Source organism: Danio rerio, chromosome 20 (genome assembly GCF_052040795.2).
Source record: "Danio rerio strain M-AB ecotype USA chromosome 20, GRCz13ab, whole genome shotgun sequence".
Lineage (NCBI taxonomy): Eukaryota > Metazoa > Chordata > Actinopteri > Cypriniformes > Danionidae > Danio > Danio rerio.
This window is the reverse complement of record NC_141040.1, coordinates 16,232,501-16,249,868: the sequence shown is the minus strand read 5'-3', so window position 1 is coordinate 16,249,868 and position 17,368 is coordinate 16,232,501. Positions and strand designations below refer to the sequence as shown.

Below are 17,368 nucleotides of genomic sequence, written 5' to 3'. Positions count from 1 at the left end.
GTGCGTGCTGCTAGCATTTTTGTCGGATGAATTTTAGAGAATGGCGGACGCTGTCTTTTATCAGGAGTTCGTTCACATTCAGACACATCGCCGTGCTGTTGTGTTTGCCTAAATCCTCCAGATTACTAGCAGGGCTAATGGTTAAAATAGACGGGTCAGGAGACCTGCTGCACTGAGTCTGCTGGATACGGGGATTGAGGGAGAAGTCCTCATTTATAGTGTTTACATGAACACACATCTTTATAATGATATAAATTGTGGTTGTCTGTATATGAAATTACGAATAACAAATGTAGCAGGGCATTAAATTACTGTTCTTTTCTTTGCATTTTAACTTTGTAAACTATAAACTCATGCGTCTCCTCTTTGTGTCTCATTTTGTGAGCTAACTGACAACAGCAGTTATTCGCTCCCCTTCTCCCCTGCTGGCCACGCCCACTCCTGCCCTATGCTCGCGGAGCTCCACGCCCATTAATCATGCATCTTTTGAAAAAGTTCTGAAGTAGACTTTAACCGAAAGAGGGGGGGTGTCATGGCACTTTAATGGTCAGGAATGTTTGATCATTTTTGGCTTTTTAGCTTATAAGTAGAGGACAGAAATTAACCAGCCTGTAATGTATAAGTTGTAGAATGGGCAAAATAAAAAGGTCTGTATTTTTTTTTGTGTTCTTTTTTTTATTATTTGCTTTTATTCTTTCCATAACAAAAATATAATTGTAGAGCAACCCATGTTCTGTAGTCATTAAAATGTAACTATAAGTAAAACTATCCTAGATCTGAACAAAAGCAAGTAATACTTTAAAGTTTGATTTAAAAAATCTTGAATTGTTATGAAAATCTTTATAATTATTATTGTAAATAACAAAAACAATTAGTTAAAAATCTTGAATTATATTAATAATATGCCTCATCTGTTTGAGGTGCGAGCGCAGTCAGTGGAGGTGTGCGATGCGGCGCCAGCTAAAATTATAAATCACCCTTAAGATGTTTTTTTTTTTTTTTTTTCCTGTAGTTCAATGGTGCATCTAATGCAGAGTTCAGACTGCATGATTTTCAAAGCACTCGTAGTCATGATTTTCAAAGTAGTCGGATGTTTTCACACTGCATGACTATATGGGCTAGCGTTTTGTTGCTGCTTTGTTTACACTGCAAGATGGATCGGCATGACTTTACAATAGGAATAATCGCCGACCACTTCATCCAAACTACATCTCACAACCAAAAACACATAGTAAATCTTTTGTTATTAACTACATAATGAGAAAGAAGCTTTTAATGGAGTAGAAAATGTACATATTTGCTCACCTGTGATTTAAAGGGAATTAGCAATTTCTCCTCAACTTTCTTTTTTAACTTTCTGTATGACACGTCAAACAGACACGGGTGCTCCTGGCAAACCTAGTTTTTCCTCCATTTCTTGGGTCCAAAAATAAAACGAAAATGCGTGCTTTTAACTTCTCAATCTCCCGCTGGCCTGCAGGTACACACACAAGTGAATGCTGCTTTCTCATTGGCTGAAGGCGATTGGCGATGTTATTTTTAGTCACAACTCATTTCACACAGAATGATTTGTATCGTCGACAGCTCCAGAAATTTAGCACTCCAAATATCTCACAGGCATTGGCAACTCATCTGCCATTTTCTCATATTGCGTCTTTGATAGTTCACACTGTGTGATTGTCACTCACATGCAAGAGCATCGACTTGCCTGTGATTTCAGGCATTTGTCGGCAATCTATCAAAACCTGTCGGCGAGTCAAAATCAGGACTAAAATCATGCAGTCTGAACTCAGCATAACCTGTCTTCAGTATTTGCCACAAACTTTGTGATTTTTTTGCATTTTCTCTTTGTGTATGCATGTTTTTGATATTTCGATTTAGATCTTAAATTTAATACTTAATGGTCTTAAAACTGTCTTTGAAAGTCTTAAATTTGACATTGTAATATCTGCAGAAACCCTGTTTATACTTTTTCTAGTTATTCCATGCTACTGATCTCATACTGAACCAGACAAAACATGCAAATATTTTTTAATAAATGCTTATTAGTCCTGTATCTAACCATAAGACTTGCTTTTGTGGACATTTGTCAAAATGTGGAGAACCACTGCTTTATTTGTTGTATATAAAGACATTTTTTAATCTTCATCTTTTCTCAGGCTAAACAGCGAGCTGAGGTATTGCAGTCAACCCACAAGTTCTTCTCAGAGCAACAACAGCTCAAGGCTCCAGTCAGCAAGCCCACCCGCATAGAAGGAGCTGGCAAACCCACTGACAGCATCACTTCGAATCACCAGGGGGCGCCATCCGACCGCGTGGAGTCCGACAAACCTGCACCTCTAGCAACAACCAAACCCATCCGAACGGGTCCGATCAAACCACAGGCCATCAAACCAGAAGAGGGCAAATAGTGTTCAATTACTTCAGAAAGGACAAAATGGATGGAAGGATGGACTGAGAGGCCAGATGTCAGGGGGGAGGGGGGGGGCGACATACTACAGCACCTGAAATCATCAGAGAATTGTAGGGAAGTAGAGTGATGGAGGTTAATTTTACGAGGTGCTGTGCATTTTTCTCCCACTTACTGTGCGCTTTTTCCTCATCCTTTTATCAGTCCATCCATTCTCTCCTCTGCTGTGGTTGGCATTACAGTGAAAAGCGCTCCTCCATTGTGTGAACTGCACATCCCCCAGTGAACAATGAAGGTAGACATCAACATGTTACTCTTGCTGCTGAGAATGCCATTTTATAGCAATATGATTTCCTTCTGACTTTTACACATTTCCTCATGTAGAGAAACGCATTGTAGGAAGGCAGATTTCTCTTCTTTTTGATTTTCCCAGTTTATTTTGATTGCTCTTTGTGTTCTCAAGCAACATTTTGGTTATGACAGTTAAGATACAATGAACTGTACACAAACACACACACAATCGCATGTCACTATTGTGCGCTTTTGTGTGTGTGTATGCCTCTCAAAATGACTTTCACATTTTCACTTCAACCATGTGTATTGGCCTTAAATAGTATGTCATTTTTGCCGATTAGGGATTGATTACCGACATATTGGAGTAATTAATCGATTGAAGTCTCCACTGTGAGCCTTCCCTCCTGCCTTCTCAATAGTCTACGCCTGCAAGAATCGAAGATTGTGCATTTGCGTGTACACGCAAAATTACCTTGAATCTTTAGCCAAAGGTCAGGCATCAAAAGACCTGAATCCTTTTAGATAAATATTTGATTTGACAAAGATGGCTCAACTTCGTCAACAGATAGAATTATGGTGGGTTTTTTTTTTTTTCTTTGTAAACGGTTCCTCCAGACCAGGCCTATGTTTGATGTGTCCTAAGCTTTAGCCCCTCCCCTTTTCTGTGATTGACATTATGTAGACACACCTACTTCAATAGCTCCAGTCTTTCACCTTCCAGCCTCTCCACACAGCACCCAACCATGCTGCTGACCAGCTCTGACTCTCCTGACCAATCACTGCAGAGGAGGGGCGGGGTTTGGGTTGGGGTGAGTGGTCAAGCATTTTAAGTTTATCGCTGAAAAGTGTAGCTGCAATTTAGACTCAGTATGGGGTTTGGGGCAGGGGTGATGAAAGTTTTGAACAGAGGTCCCCAGATGTTTTGGACTACAAGTATACATGGTCTTTCTCCAAACCACTCCTCTTGGGTTGCTGTTGCGAAGAGGGGGGCCTTCAGTTGAACACAAGATTCAGTACGGCCCCCCCAGTTCTTGTTTGTTTAGTTGGAATGAGAAACTACAAACAGAAGGGGAGGAGAGGGATTTTTTTTCTTTTTTTTTTCTTTTGATTTTGTTTTACTTGTACAGGGGTTAAATCGCTGTATTAAAATATGTAAGGTCTTATTTACATTCTCCTGGTTTGGTTACAGAAACTAATAAAATAATATGCTGTAAAAAATGAACTGTGGTCGTGATGCTTCTGTTTTTGGGTTAAAACTGCCTAATTCCAGATATGATACATTAACAATATACTTTTAAGCTAAATAAATTATAGCCTCTAAAGAAATGAAAACACTCATTGGCAGACTTTATAAATCTTTATTTTCAAGTTAATACGCTTCCAAAGCCACAAAATCCCAATCTTAACATCTCAAGCAGCATGTGAGATTTGCAGCAAATTCAAAAGAGAGAAGGGAAAATGATCATCATATACAGAGTGAAGATTATATGATAAAGTATTAGAGCACAAACACAACAAGCAAAGGTTTAGGTTCGTAAAGTTGCGTACTGCTCAATGATATATGAATTAAGAAGCAGGCTTGCTGTAATCAGTTGTTTGCTAGTATATTTTCCCCCTTCCTTGAATTTATTCAGTGCCATATACACAAAAACAGACAAGACATTACTTACATAGGTAGAAAAATAATTTCTCTATTAACATGTTAAGTGGATAAAATTATTAAGGATGTGAATATCGACATGATTTGATACATTATCCATTTTGGAACTTGTTGGTCAACATCTTACTTTTTTTATCAAAGATAAATCTATGATCGAGAAGGATATACAATGCAGTTAATTGTAAGGTATTTACTGTATATAAGGGGAAAATCTTGAAAAAACTCTGTTTTTATGTTACCAGGAAAGTGTTTTATTTGGTATACACACACACACACACACTCAGTTTCCTATACAAATACCAGCAAAAGCCTGATTGGTTGACTTATCCAGTTCTTTTTTCAGAAAAAAAGTTCATTGTCTTTGAAAATCAGTAAGTCCAACAATTGACGTCCTACTGGATGTTTTAAGTAAAAAAAAAAATGCAAGCTTTGATGATATGGAAATTTACAATGTTTACTCCTGCTTGCCAAGTCTCACACTGTAAGACACCATGTAATAATTATCCCAAGCATACAGCTTTCTTTTTGCGGAGTTGTAGTCTACCATGCTGTTGTAGCGATAACGGTTTTTGAAGGGCACTGATATTGCTTTACCCTGGCTGGTTGCAGTGTCAAACATGTAATTAACCGTGGTGTTTGGTGAGGTGTAACTAGCAACTGTGTAGAGCTTGCCACAGATCATAAAAGCGTTAGCCACAGATGTCTTGCGGATTTTTGTTTCCCAGGTACCCTTCACCTCAAGGTTGTGAGGGTCCAGCTGGGAGATCACGATAGCACCCTTGGCTTTATTTGTGCTGTATATAGCCCATAAGCCATTTTCATCTATTGCCAAGTCAATGTCTGTGTAGCCACCCCATGAGTAGGGGAACTGACCATGGAAACCAGCATGGGGTAGATCACGACGAGCAGCAATGCTCTCAGCATGTAGGTCGTATCTTATTAGGGTGCGGCTGAGCCTCCGCTGGTAGTATAAGGAGCCTTTATACATGGTAGCACCTGTGCTCTCTACAGATTCTGGCAGGAGTAGAACCTTGGTGGGAAAGCCACGTGTCAGCTGGTCCATGTTTTCATATCCGAAGAGTTGACGCACTTCAGAACCGACAGAATCAATACGCCATACCATGTCTGGACCATAAGGTTCCTTGGCTTCTGGATCTTGCATCCACACACCATATTTACCAGCAATACTATCAGCTTTACGATGCACCTCAGGATTTTCAACCCACACCAGATCACCACAGCCTAAAGAAATCAAAAGACACTTGTTGGAAACCAAACAATTTTGAGGAATCCTGAAATTTATTATAAGATGGATCCAGTGACCGCTTGAAAGGGAACTCTCTCAAGCTAAAATCTGCTAAAGAGGACACCTTGTCCTACCATTACTGCTAGTGTAAAAGATTAGTAGCATACTTACCCTTTCCTAAAATACCCTGTAAGAGAGAAGTACTGGGGGAAGGTATGCTTGGCAGAATTCAAAGGACTTAATGGGGAAAAACCCGAACCTTAATATCTTTTAGTGACATGGTCCTATCAAGTGATTTGCATTACCATTTTGGCTTGTTACTAAACATATACGGCTCCTTTTATAACCTAGCCTGTTTTAGATGCAGATGAATTGGTAAAAATAGTAGTATTTTGTTAGTGCTGTCAGCAGGAATGATTGCTATGTGCGCGGTATCATCTTTTCAGGCATCTGAGATGAACAGATCTAGGGGCAGGGTGTATTTATATACATCAACATGTTTTGACAGTTCAGCTAGTAATGTCTACTAGATTGTGTCTCTTTGTAAAAGACTAGGTTTAGGGTGGGACTCTTACCTGAGATGTCTGCTGGACCGTCCTGATTTGGGGCAGTCACCTCGGTGACCACAGCCGTCAACTCTTGGTATCCGGGATTTGAGTACTGCCATGCGGGGTCTGGGAAAGAAGGAAGACCGAAATTCACAGTCAAATTGAGACATGCATGTGCAGGTGTTGAAAACTACATTAGTCAAGACTTCACTGTCAGAATGACAGCTAGTCACATGCAGTTACTAACAAGAATGCTAAAGAATATTTATTTTTGTTAAGACTGTCCATTATGGAACTGGAACATCTTTTAATAATGCACATTGTTCTCTGCAGAAGCAAGCGTACTCTTCTCACCCCCTACCTCTTAAACTACTTTTGTCTTCTTGTGGATTGCCAGGTCTGGATGCCAAGTTGGAGGGTACATGCCCTAAAAGGAAAAGAAATATAAACAAATTTGTAAATGTTTACTGTCCCTAATTATATGATTTCTCCAGACAACAAATATGAAAACAGACCAATCAATAAATTTGTCAAATGACATTCATTGTTATTCTAGCACACCAAGATGGCAGTTCAAACAAGTCAGGTAGGACAGACTTCTATGTTATTGGTATTGTTCGCCTGAGACAGAGGTATGTATGTTTGTTGGGATGCATGGTTTTGGAAGACTGGCAGCTCTACTGACAGTCAGGAATCTAACAGAAGGAAATAAACAGCCTTGAGTAGATTCCCAGCTGTCCCGGAGCCTGCCAGACTACAGACCTCCCATTACACTTCCGAAACTCAGACGTGCACTCCAGCAGGGTGTATCTACAAGGGCCCTAATTAACAATCTCAGACAAATGCAACATTTAATGCTTGTGTCTTTGTTTATCTTTTCATCTTCTCGCATGTATGTAATTTAAGCATTGCAAAGTTTGAGTTACTGGGCTTGCGCCCACCATTTCATGTACACAAGGACTGATTTGCCTCTGTTAGCCTCTCTGGCAAGCTGTGACGCAACATTATCATTAAACACTGATCATGTGCTAACCTGTTAACAAGCTTTTATAATGGCCCAACATCTGTATTCTGACTTAGATTGATTGCTGTGATGTGCTGATGATGACAGCTTGTTCACACCTGCAGTGGGATGGTCTGTAGTTACTGTCCTTTATCCCTATAATCAACACATGCTCATGGGCACGTCTTCGCTCCACAACAAGGTAACAAAAGCATGTAATTGCCAAAGTTTGTTCACAGGTGTTTGTATTTATCAGTATACTGTCTGAAATTTCTCCCCAGAGATCAAGCAGAGGCTCTGGGCAGCTGGTAGTAAGTAACAGGCTAGTTTATTTCCAAGAGTTTTTTAATGAAACATCTTAAAGACTTTTGACTTTTTTTTTTCTCTTCACTGAATGCTTTTTGGTTTTGTAACTCTGCTCCATGAACCAGATGCCAGCTCGTATTATAATTGTAAATGAGAGGAGAATTCCTCCTGTTTAAAACATTGCAGTGAAGATTTCCAAAGCAGATTGATCTCCAGAGGAAAAAGATTATGATTGCATATTCGTATGCCCGTACTTAATGAGGTGACATTGACAGCTACCATGTGGCTGAATGGAACAGGGCTCCTATTCTTTTTTTATTTTAAGGACATTTTGCATTTAGACAGCTTCATGGCTGTCATTTTCCCCTTATTATTTTGAACCCCCCCCCCCCCCCCCCCCTGGTAACTTGGATCATATGAACGCCAATACATTCATGTTATTATGTGTCAAGTCATCCCAAGACCACCATACCACCCTGATCAAGTACTAAGTGCACCTTTGTAATTGTTCTATGTAATTACAGTGTTCATAACCTCTTGTTTAAATACTGTTTATTCACTCCCTTTCTGAGCTTACATAGGCACAATATGTAGGATATTTAGAGAGCTATGGGACTTTGAACCTAAAAGCAAAACATTGAATCTAAGAGGGTGAGGACATGCAAGACGGATGGTCTGTTCTTTCTGTTTCAAAGTGCTGCAATCTGCTTTCCTGTTTAGAGTGTCTCCACTGCTCTCGTTAAACTTTTAACATAATTTACGGTGCAGATGTAAGGAGCTGTGGTGCTGGTCACAGGTGTGAACGTCAGAAGCTGAACAGATGTCAAATGTGGAATGTGGTAAAGGAATATTTAACCTTTAGAACTAAGTACATTTTTGTCCGATTTTTTTCAACCATTGTAATAGTACATATCAGTAAATCTTAATTAATGATTTTTTTAAAGATGCAAACAATAGATTTAAACAGTCACTAACAACCCCAGCAGGGGTGAGTTAGCCCTAATCTGCACCCCACCTCAAGCAGCATCAGTCAGCGGGTCTGCTGGGAGTTGTCAGTAAGAATTTACTGCTGAGTATTAGCACAGTACTTATGTTTTACTGCTTCAGTGGCTCGCCCCCTAACACCTTCATGTCTCTCTCAGTCACTCGCTCTTATGTTGCCCTGTTCTTATAAACTGTGACATGGGGATGTCACCTAGTTCAGCTATGATCTATCTATACCTCCCCTTTGTGCTTTAAAATTAACACATTGACCTCTCCACCCATGCCACCCAATATATAAATCACACACAGCCAAGTATAACCATGGAAATACACATTAACCTTTAATGTCTGTTTTTCGTAGTGCCAATGATTCTAGTGTTCTCATTTGCTCAAACCCTCTGGTTTCTCGAACACCAAACCTGTTTATGGTTCAGCAAAAATGGCCTATATGATGTGTTTTATGCACTTTAGCAGTGCATCTTTTTAAATAGCACCAAATATGTGTTCTCTAATATAGAATTGCAGAATTGGACCTTGATTTGTTGAAGCAAAAAAGTAGATTTTCCATGGTTTACTATAAATTTACTTTTCTTTTTTTTTCTTCTTTTTTAGAAAACTAAAGACACTAAAGAGCAATATGGGCATCTTTAAGGATCAAAAGTTTTGCACATTATACACCCCCATTATTACTCCAAGGAACTTAAATGCACTAAAGAGCAAATAATTTTCTTTGATATTTTCTGAAATGTACAGTTTTTTTCTTTTATTACCTTCTGGGAGTGGAATATTTTCCAAGCAGATAAACTGTTGACACTGTCTTGACAATTCTCGAATTGTCCCAAACATCCCACCCCCAGTGTTTGGTTGTCCGTGCTTACCTGATCCCGGTCTGAAGCTGTTGTCTTTTTGCGGCACTCTGGAAGAAGTTTGCTGCATGCAGGGTCTGCTCCTCAGCCTCTCAGCCTCTTGGCGGAGCTCTTCCATCCTCTGCTGCAGGTCCTGAACTTGTCTGTCTAGTCTCTGCTTTTCTCTCTTGAGCTGCGCGTTCTCCCCCATCACCTGGTTGTAAGAGTCCTGAAGGCCAGATCCCGAGCTCTGTGATGATTCTGGCATGGCTTCCCCTCCTACGAGACGAGCAACCAGTGCCTCTAGCAGCCCCAGGCGAGACATCAGAGCCTCCATCTCGGGAGTTGAACCTGGCGATGGACAGCTGGCCTCAGTAGGGCTGTCCACCATAAAGGTGTACTGACAGCGACCATTCCCAGCATTTGCTCGACGAAGGTTAGCACTGCTCTGAACCTGGGATCCCATCAGCAGGGAAGAAATCCACAACACTGCTAAAAACCACATGTTGGGGTGGACCAAAGATAACTTCTTTCTACTGTTGCCTGAAGCTCCTTGTCCAAGGTTTAATGCAGTGGTGACTAACTCTTTCTGCAGCTCACTTGTCCTTCCTGGTCCTCTTCGGCTCTAGCACTAATCTATTCCTTCCCTTTCACCTTCCAAGTGTAACCGGAGCCCCGTACTTCTCTGGCGTTCCACTAATGACCTCTCACCTGAGTCTTTTCAATCTTTCGCTCCCACTGACTTTCTCTCGCTCAAGCTAAACGTTGCCTTCGAGGGGCTGGTTGGAGCTTCTTGCTTTGATTGGTCGTTGATCCTTCAGTTTGTCTCCTCAGGTTTGGAGGCAGTTTCTCTGAGTCCAAGCACATTACACTGGGACTTATTTATACAGTCAGATAGGAAAGGGAGGGAGGGAAGGAGTGGGACGGAAGAAAAGGAGGGATGCTATGTGCTTGAGGGATTGCCCCAACAAAAAGATCCTTCCAAAGATTATTCTTTGTTGCCTCCTCTTGGAGGGCATATCAGAGCATGTGTGGGATGGATTTGTGTGCTGTTTGTTTGGCTTTGTGTTCAGGAATGCTGGGCCGGCCACAGGTGAACACAGGGGTTGTTTATCTCTAACTGTTATTTAATGGTTTGTTTTTTTACCGCAGGGTATTGAAGTGATTACTTGCGTAACGGGTCTAATAAACGATCTGGGTATGTGTTCTTTCTGAAGGTAACTACTAGGGAGTGCATACCCCTCTGCTGTCTAATTTAGTAGTGCTATCAGTTGCTGCTGGTGATTCACAGCCAGGGGATCTCGCTGTAGGGAGCACAAGACTTGCTGCTCTGAGGGGGTAAATCTGGATAGAGTTACCCCTACCGGACAGCCCATGGGGGAGGTCCGCAGTGTTAGTTACATCTGCAGATTAGCTAAAGGGCCCAGAACGTGACGCAAAGCAGAGGTCAGTATGTTGGAGATGTAAAGGTGACCTGAATAACAGCTTCAGTCTCCAGAATCAACATTCCCCATTGCCCATTTCTCGTTCTGTCACCAACATTCACAATTGAGTGTTTTGCTTTCTCGTGTATTTGTGACATCCTACTGTCATTTCCACTTTCCTCCACTCTGGATTTCATCACATTCTCCCAATGTTTTTTTTTCCTTGTAGTTTATGTTAGTTTACTCCGTAAACTTAGCCTCAAAATACATTCACACTCTTTTATCTATAATGTAGCTCAGATGGCTCAGGACTGGAATCTCTCTTCATGGTGGCCATTCGATTTTTTTTTTTGTTTGTGTTTCAATGAGATAACTACACTCACTGCCCACCTAAGTCTTCTGTGAAACTTAGTAATGTCATGACATTTAACAAATACCTCAATGGTACACAGTCTTTGCTTTGGACAATACTGGTAAACATTCTTACCTAACAATTCCTCAGACCTTCCATTGCCATCTTGTTTTTGTGTATGTGTGCGGATAAATAGTTCCACACTGCATAGGTTTTTATTTAATTCAATTTGTATTTCAAAATAAGAGAGTTTTAATCAAATAAATCTAACCTTTCAGACATCTTTTTGCCCCAAAACATGTTTGTAATGTTATATAATGACCACAAAAGGCAGGTCTTTTAAATTAAATCTTGTGTTTGTGTAGTTTGTAGTAAAAAATCTCAATTAAAATCTTTTTCAATGACTTCATTATGTCTGATGATGTAATGTGTGACTACCTGTCAATCACACACGATTTACTGACAGCAAACAGTCCAATCCATTTCTGATGTACAAAATCAAATCCCACCAACTTATTTCTTGTTTGAAAAGCTGTTTCAGAGCATATGGAGATTGTTGCATCTTCTGTTTAATGTAGACTTTACCAGAGAGTTCCTTCCATTCACTTCCACTAAACTTTCTCATCCAAAAATGACCAAATAGTTTCTTTATTTTGAATATCTCATTTAATAATTAGTCAAACTTATGTATGTTTTGCATGAAAATATAACTGAAGTCTTAAAAATGAATGCCACTTTATAAATTTATGACATCAATTCATCATAAATGTGTCCAAATATCGTTTTACCTCTTAATTCTGGCGTCAGCACCTTTGCTTTCAACTTTCTGGCTGTTCTTCAAGACCTCCACCGAAGCTCTCAACTCTTACCTTGTAGGCTTCATTTCGTTTGTTACCACAGCAGATTTATGAAAGATTGAAGAAACATGCCATTTACCAGAAACTCTGAGTACTCTTGTAAAAACGGAGCATTTACAAGACCGTGCTTGAAATTTTTATTCATCTAAATCCTGTGTCAAACACTCATTCAGTGGCAGTACCTGGAGACCGCTGACAATGAGTGATGAAGTACAATCAAAGCTTGCATTCCTTCAGTCAGAGCAATTCTTTAACATTCTCTCAGTCTTTCCAGCCCATTCATGCGATCTCATTCATTTCTCCGTACAGGCATGATACCCATCTCAAAGGACACATAACTTTTCTTTAAATATTGAACAGATTTCCAGCAAGTTCAGAACTGCAGACTTGCAACAGACTCTTTAAAGCTTTAACGTCTACATGTACACTTACTTACAAAGGTCTTGTCGCCTATTCAAGTTTTAGAAACAACAAATAATAATCTGACTTCTAGTAGGTCATTTGGTATCAGAAGTGGCTTATATGAAAGGTAAAGGCCTCTAGATTACGCTTATTTTACCAAAATAAAATATGATCAAGCCTTAATTTTTAATTATTTAGGAGGCTGAAGTATGAGAAGGAGCGCTATTCTGCTGAAGAATTTGCCCTCTTCTGTGGTTTGTAAAGTAATGGGCAGCACAAAATATGTTAATACCTCAGGCTGTTGATGTTACCATCCACTCTTCACATCTCTCGCATACCCCCATACTGAATGTAACACCGAACCATGATTTTTCCTTCACCAAACTTGACTGATTTCTGTGAGAATCTTGGGTCCATGCGGGTTCAAATAGGTCTTCTGCAGTATTTGTGATGATTTGGATGAAGTTTAACAGATGATTTAGCAGAAAAATTTACCTACTGACACTAATCTAAATGATCAACTAGAAATATTGGTTGCTCTTTTAACTGGGATCAATGACAAGACTTTTGTCAGGTAGAGTATACATACATTTATTTAAATGCATGTTGACAACATTCAGGAAATTACTTTTTGAAAGGACTATTTTATGATCGAAGTCAAAACCATGATTGAGTTTTACCATGTTTGAATTAGCTTTTGTCCAGGTCTGGCAACCCAGGTTAAAAAAAATAATTAAAAATATGCTTGCTCTTAAATACACCTTATTTAATCATACTTAGTACACTTTTTACTAAAAGTGCTCTATTTTCAACGCACTAATTTTGTACTTAATGTACTTTTTAGTTATAACTACTAATACACTTGAACCCTAATTTTAAACATTTATAAATATATTTAAGAATAGTTTAAAGTATAATAGTAATATATTAAAAGAATATATAAAACGTGAAAAAGGTGTGCTAAAAGTCACTTTAAGTATACTTTTTCAGTACTGGACTAAAAGTGCTCTGTTTTCAATGCACTAATTTTGTACTTATTGTACTAAAAATAGCATTACATATATTTTAAGATGAACTTTATACCATCTAAGTGCACTCAACTGTGCACTTTATAGGTAGTACACTTTATTTCCAACACTAAAAATTCTATTTAAATATATTTTTAAAAAGTTCAATTTAATTTATGCTTACAATAACTGTGTAAAAGTGTACTAACTTTGAACTATATTTTATAGCATTGAAATGATATTTTTAAGCATTACACTTATAATATATTTTTGAAGTAGTACACTTTGTCTATATATTAAAATTCTATTTAAATATATTTGTAAAAATTAAATTTAATTTATACTTACAATAACTGTGTAAAAGTGTACTAACTTTGAACTATTTTTCAAATGCATTCAGATTATACTTTTAAGAAAGTATACTTTTAATTAGCATAAATTAATTTAAATTATTTGCATTTTTATAGTGTGTATTTTTTTTATTTTATTTAGTATAAAAACAAAAATTGTACTCACAATTCACTTAATTGTTTTTCAGTATATTTTTTATGCCTAGCTCAGCATAAATCACTGAATCGGATAGGACCATTAGCATCTAACTCAATTAAAGATTTAAAACATTTAAAACTTGTCTCTGTAGATGCATTGAATACTAAAACTGACAAATTGTAAAGTTGTTATTTTTCTAGGTTGGTATGACTAGGAACTGTACTCTCATTCCATCGAGGAACTTTGCTGTTGTGGCGCAATGATATTGTGCTGTGCCTGAAAATAGTCCCCAGCTACAGTCAAGCCTAAAATTCAATAGTATCTGGATGCAGCCCTTTATGATGCAAGCTGAGACTGCATCACTCAGCGATGCAATGTCAGACACAATGCACTCAAATGGAGCTAGTGACGTCACTGTGATGGGTATGGTTAAGGGTGGGGCTAGATGAGCCCATTAAAAGCATTGGATGCAGCTCAGATTGCACTGCACCAGGTCTGCAGCCAGACCCCTCTCCTAAAATTACAAATACCCTAGGGGCAACTTTTAATTATTCGTCAGTCTTAATACACAATGTAACTACAGAAGAGTCAATCTTTAAATAGGAAAACTATTTAAAAAAAAATTTTTTTTTACAAGAAAGATGCTAATGGTCTAATCCAATTCAATGATTTATGCTAAGCTAAGTTAAAAGTGCTTCCGCCAGACATGGAGATTGACTGAATGGATTGAAAAATGGTAAAACTTTACTGTTTCGCTCTGGGGAACTTGTAAAATAAGCATGTGGCGTGTTCCTTTAATGTCTAAGCCTGTTTTGAATGGGATCCTCACAATCAAACACACATAATGAAGACATTTTGCTTGGGGAGTGAACAGAACATAGATTAAAACTTGGTTACGTAAATAATGAGAGACATGTCAGCGATAAAAGGCCGATTGGGGAATTTAATGATGCAAAACAGAGCAGCGTGACCTTCCATGAGAATCTCATGCATCCTGAATCAGACAAACTTCACCTGGTGACCAATTACTTGTTCTGGATTTCTCTTAATTCATTATGACTTAACTGGAACTGATGAGCCATACAGGGAAGTGGAATTAAAGGAAATAAAAGGAATGTCATTGATATTCCATCTACAACTATGGTAGATCAGTCAACTTTTGCATCTGTACTGTCTTTGTCCTGCACTGGTAGTACAGATGGCGTGAAGCTGTCTGCCATGAACACATGGGAACCAGAGTATGACTGAGATGAGAAGAACAGACAAAGATATAAAAAATGCAGGAAAAGAGGGATAAAAGACTCAAAGCAAAGTAATCCAGTGTGAGGAATGTAATGATACTGAAATGGGGATAAAAACAGATCTAAAGGAGTAAAACTGCTGTTAAAGTCAAGTCTTTAAGCACCGAACAGGGAGTTGATACTGTGTTAACGGAGGAAATACAATCCACACTATAAAAAATTTTATAATAAACCTGTATCATAGGCAAAGCTAAACTATGTCTGACAGCGAACCATTTACTTTAGTATGAGTAATGCTTAACAATATGAAAAGAGTAGTTGTGTCTTCTATATTGTTATTTAACTCCACGGTACGCTACCTAACAAAAGTCTTATCGTCGATCGCAGTTGTAAGTGCAACAAATAATAACTTGACTTCTAGTTGATCATTTGGAAAAGGGGATTTTTCTGATGAATCATCTGTTGAACTGCATCCCAATCATCACACATACTGCAGAAGACCTTCGAACCAAAATTCTCATAAAAATCAGTCAAGTTTGGTGAAGGAAAAATCATGGTTTGGGGTTACATTCAGTATGGGGGTGTGCGAGAGATCTGCTGAGTGGATGACAACATCAACAGCCTGAGGTATCAAGACATTTGTGCTGCCCATTACATTACAAACCAAAGGAGAGGGCAAATTCTTCAGCAAGATAGGGCTCCTTCTACTTCAGCCTCCACAGTTCCTGAAAGTAAAAAAGGTGCCCCAGGATTGGCCAGGCCAGTCACAAGACATGAACATTATTGAGCATGTCTGGAGTTAGATGGAGGAGGCGTTGAAGATGAATCTAAAGTATCTTGATGAACTCTGGGAGTCCTGCAACAACATTTTCTTTGCCATTCCAGATGACTTTATTAATAAGTGTTTGAGTCATTGCAGAGATGTATGGATGCAGTCCTCCAAAATCATGGGAGTCATACACAAATTAATTCTTTTGCCACTGCACCATGACTTTATATACTGTACATTATTTCTGTTAAGTGACAAGACTTTTGTCTGAGCTCAGTCAGACCTTACTGTCCTAAATAAATAATTAAAAATTAAGGCATGATCAAATTTTATTTTGGTAAAATAAGTGTAATCTAGAGGCCCTTACCTTTCATATAAGCCACGTCTGATCTCAAACGACCTACTAGAAGTCAAGTTATCATTTGTTGTTCCTAAAACTTGAATAGGCAACAGGACTTTTGTAAAGTAGTGTACTTACATTGCTCTTTGTGTATATTTATTAGCAAAATGAGCCAGGAAAAATGGCTGCAGCTGTTGAGAAACAGTTGATGCTATAAGGAAAATTCCTCAGACTTTGCAACAAGCAAAAAAAAAAATTATGTATATACATTTTCTGTTTTAAGTATGTCACAAAAACAAGTTTAAATAATTAAACGCTTTCACATTCCCATAAAGGTATTGCATTTGTTCGTTAAATTATTGCACATTTACATGAAATACATTTGCAATGTAAAAATATGAGTTACGATGGAAAATTCAAATACAAATGTATTGCAATTTTATCCATTTGTGAGTGTGTGGATGTTAAAGGTAAATATAAAGAATATTGTTTAGGGGTGTATGTTAGCTTTAACAGAATGCACATTTATTTATTTATTTATTTTGTTTAAATGTTATTTTACTATAATTTATAACTCAAGATGTGTAAAAGATGAGTGTTATGCTCAAACATCATTCTCATATTTAAAAATAGAAAATCATTAGAAAATCAGTGCATACGCTGCATTCTGTGTGAACTTGAAGGTTTATTCACCCAAAATAAAGTCTGTCATTAATTACACGTCCTCATGTTGTTCCAAACCCCCGAGACCTTCGTTCATTTCCGAAACATAAATTAAGATAATTTAGTTGCAATCTGAGCTCTCTGACCCTTCATAGACAGCAATGTTCTTGAGATATTCAAGGCCCAGAAAAAGAACCAAAAACATCAAAACATTTCATGAGCCTTCAGCGGTTCAACAGTAAACGTGAAGCTCCAGGAGCACTTTTGTATGTATACAGAAACTGGCCTTTACTTTACTACTTTATATTAGGGTTTGTATTTATTACAGGCGGTGACTCAGTGGCCAAGTAGGTAGTGCTGTTGCCTCACAGCAAGAAAGTCGCTGGTCGAGCCTTGACTGGGTCAGTTGGCGTTTCTGTGTGGAGTTTGCATGTTCTCCCCGTGTTTGTGTGGTTTTCCTCCGGGTGCTCCGATTTCCCCCAAAGTCTAAAGATATGCGGTTCAGGTGAATTGGGTAGGCTAAATTGT

The 17,368-nt window shown here is 38.5% G+C and overlaps 2 protein-coding genes across 2 annotated transcripts in view; one reads left to right on the top strand and one right to left on the bottom strand.

The window, feature by feature from the left end:
* prrc2c (proline-rich coiled-coil 2C) overlaps positions 1 to 3,926 on the top strand; it is a 55,420-nt gene extending 51,494 nt beyond the window's left edge. The window contains exon 33 of the mRNA XM_087298088.1: positions 2,160 to 3,926. Coding sequence (XP_087154214.1) covers positions 2,160 to 2,411 — 252 coding nt within the window. The 3' untranslated portion in view covers positions 2,412 to 3,926. The remainder of the gene's footprint in view (positions 1 to 2,159) is intronic.
* Positions 3,927 to 4,042: 116 nt separating this feature from the next.
* myoc (myocilin) lies at positions 4,043 to 10,112 on the bottom strand. Its single transcript, NM_001015062.2, is given in 4 exon segments — positions 4,043 to 5,606; positions 6,186 to 6,284; positions 6,520 to 6,585; positions 9,330 to 10,112. Coding segments are annotated over 4 exon segments (1,425 nt in total). The 5' UTR covers positions 9,802 to 10,112; the 3' UTR covers positions 4,043 to 4,818.
* Between the last annotated feature and the right edge of the window lie 7,256 nt (positions 10,113 to 17,368).